Source organism: Cyprinodon variegatus, unplaced genomic scaffold (assembly GCF_000732505.1).
Source record: "Cyprinodon variegatus isolate N-32 unplaced genomic scaffold, C_variegatus-1.0 Scaffold587, whole genome shotgun sequence".
NCBI classification, from domain to species: domain Eukaryota; kingdom Metazoa; phylum Chordata; class Actinopteri; order Cyprinodontiformes; family Cyprinodontidae; genus Cyprinodon; species Cyprinodon variegatus.
The window spans coordinates 434190-436206 of NW_015151040.1; the positions used below are offsets into that span (position 1 = coordinate 434190).

At 44.4% G+C, this 2017-nt stretch overlaps 1 protein-coding gene across 1 annotated transcript in view; it reads right to left on the reverse strand.

The window, feature by feature from the left end:
• Positions 1-518: 518 nt before the first annotated feature.
• Positions 519-2017, reverse strand: part of timm17b (translocase of inner mitochondrial membrane 17 homolog B (yeast)) — a 6483-nt gene continuing 4984 nt past the window's right edge. Inside the window, exon 6 of the mRNA XM_015392353.1 lies at positions 519-1023. Within this exon, the coding sequence (XP_015247839.1) occupies positions 938-1023 (86 nt within the window). The 3' untranslated portion in view covers positions 519-937. The remainder of the gene's footprint in view (positions 1024-2017) is intronic.

A 2017-nucleotide genomic window follows, 5' to 3' on the forward strand; every position in this document is an offset into this window, starting at 1 on the left:
TCTGTTTTAAGATTTGCATAGAAGATTAACATGTAAAATGTATAAAGGTTTTTGGAGTATTTATAAGTTTTCAATGCCCTATACTCCATTGTGATGTAGTAAATTGATGCTCCCCATGTCTGAAGAAGTAAATGTTAACAGATCGGCTCTAAAGATGGGAGTACTTTCCCGATGCTACCGCAGATCACAGCCTGCTAGCTTCAGCTATGATTCAGCACTGTCCTTTAGAGACACGAGCTGCAGAAATAAAAGGTTCCACAGAATGTTCTGGAGGGGTGGCATTTGTTAAAAAGCAATTACCCGTAGTGTTTGTGTGGATATTATCGATCAAGCTACCTGATAAGATGCCAGGAAGATCAGCATAAGCTTTGAATTCAAATGAGAATCCTCTGATGTTTGCTAATGAATCCATGTCCTGCTTCAGAATAATGCTACATTATTTTATCCAAGTTAATCTGAAATTTGCTGGATAATACTTATGAGGAACGAATCAAGAAATCTGAGATGTCCAAGGATGTCCTTTAGGATAGGAGCTTCACTGCACACTCCTTTTGTTTTTCATGAACAGGTCCAGAGGATAATCTGCTGAGCAGAAGTGGACAGCAGATTATGGGTAGGTTCCGTAGGATTTACAGCAGCTATAGAAGCATATCTCATACTTGTTCTATCCAACAAAGCAAATGCAAATAAGCCAGCTCTCCCTAAAAAAAGAAATTCACAGTAATGAAAGAAAACAAACATGAAACAAAATGCAAAATTAGACTATATAAGAACATCAGATTTCAGTCATAATCTCTAAATAACAATATCTGACCCCTGAGGTACGATAACAAAGTGCAGCTACTTTTCAACACTGTAGTGACCATAGTCTCCTGTTAACAGTGGCGTTTTCTTCTCATTGCGACCCGCTCCGATTCCCTGCGTCTTCAGACGTTATCTAGTGAAAAAGCCCCTTTGAAGCCTGCTGCTGATGGTCTCCGTCTTTGGGAGGGAGCTGACTGGGGTCGTCTGCAAAGGGAACAGCTGCAGGAAGCAAAATGAAATAAAAAGGTTAACATTTTCTACTGAGAGATTCAAATTCTGAATTTTTACAGAGGTAATGTGCGTGTTTGTACTTTTTTTTTTCCTACAAGAGACAATTTTCTGTTAAAGCGCTACGATTTGGGGACCAACAGTCCTTATAGGGAGATTACCGTTTTAGGCTTAGGTGTTAGGTTTAGGACTAAGGTGTGAATTGAGTTTTGGTTAGGGTTAGGTATGTAACTAGGTTTAGGGCAAGGGTCACGGTTAGGCTGTATTACTCACCCACATATGAATGGAGGTCATTGGAATATTGAATATATTACCTGTACTTATATCGCATATATAAGTGGCAAACTACATTGTAGCCACAGCTGCCCTGGGGCTCACTGACAGAAGCGAGGCTGTCGTACACTGGCACCACCAGGCCCCCTTTGTCCAACCATCAGTAGGACATGCAGGTGAAGTTTCTTGCCCAAAGACACAACGACACTGAAAGCCGGAGCCAGGGCTTTAACCAACAACCCTTCAATTTCAGGGCAAATCCTACATCCGTCGCCACTGTCGCCCCCGGGATAACTCAAAAACAATTAGCAAAGAAGGAGTATGGAGTCGGGGGCCCTTTATTAGGGGCCATCCGTTCTCTGTACAAGCGGAGCAGGAGTCTGGTTCGCATTGCCGGCATTAAGTCGGACCTGTTCCCAGTGCATGTTGGACTCCGACAGGGCTGCCCTCTGTCACCGGTCCTGTTCATAACTTTTATGGAGAGGATTTCTAGGCGCAGCCGAGGACCAGAGGGGGTCTGGTTTGGGGAACAGCGGAACTCGTCCCTGCTTTTTGCGGATGACGTAGTTCTACTGGCTCCCTCCTGCCAAGACCTACAGCTACCTACAGGTTCACAGCCGAGTGTGAAGCGGCCGGGATGAGAATCGGCTCCTCCAAGTCCGAGGCCATGGTTCTCGACCGGAAAAAGGTGGCTTGTCCCCTTCAGGTTGGA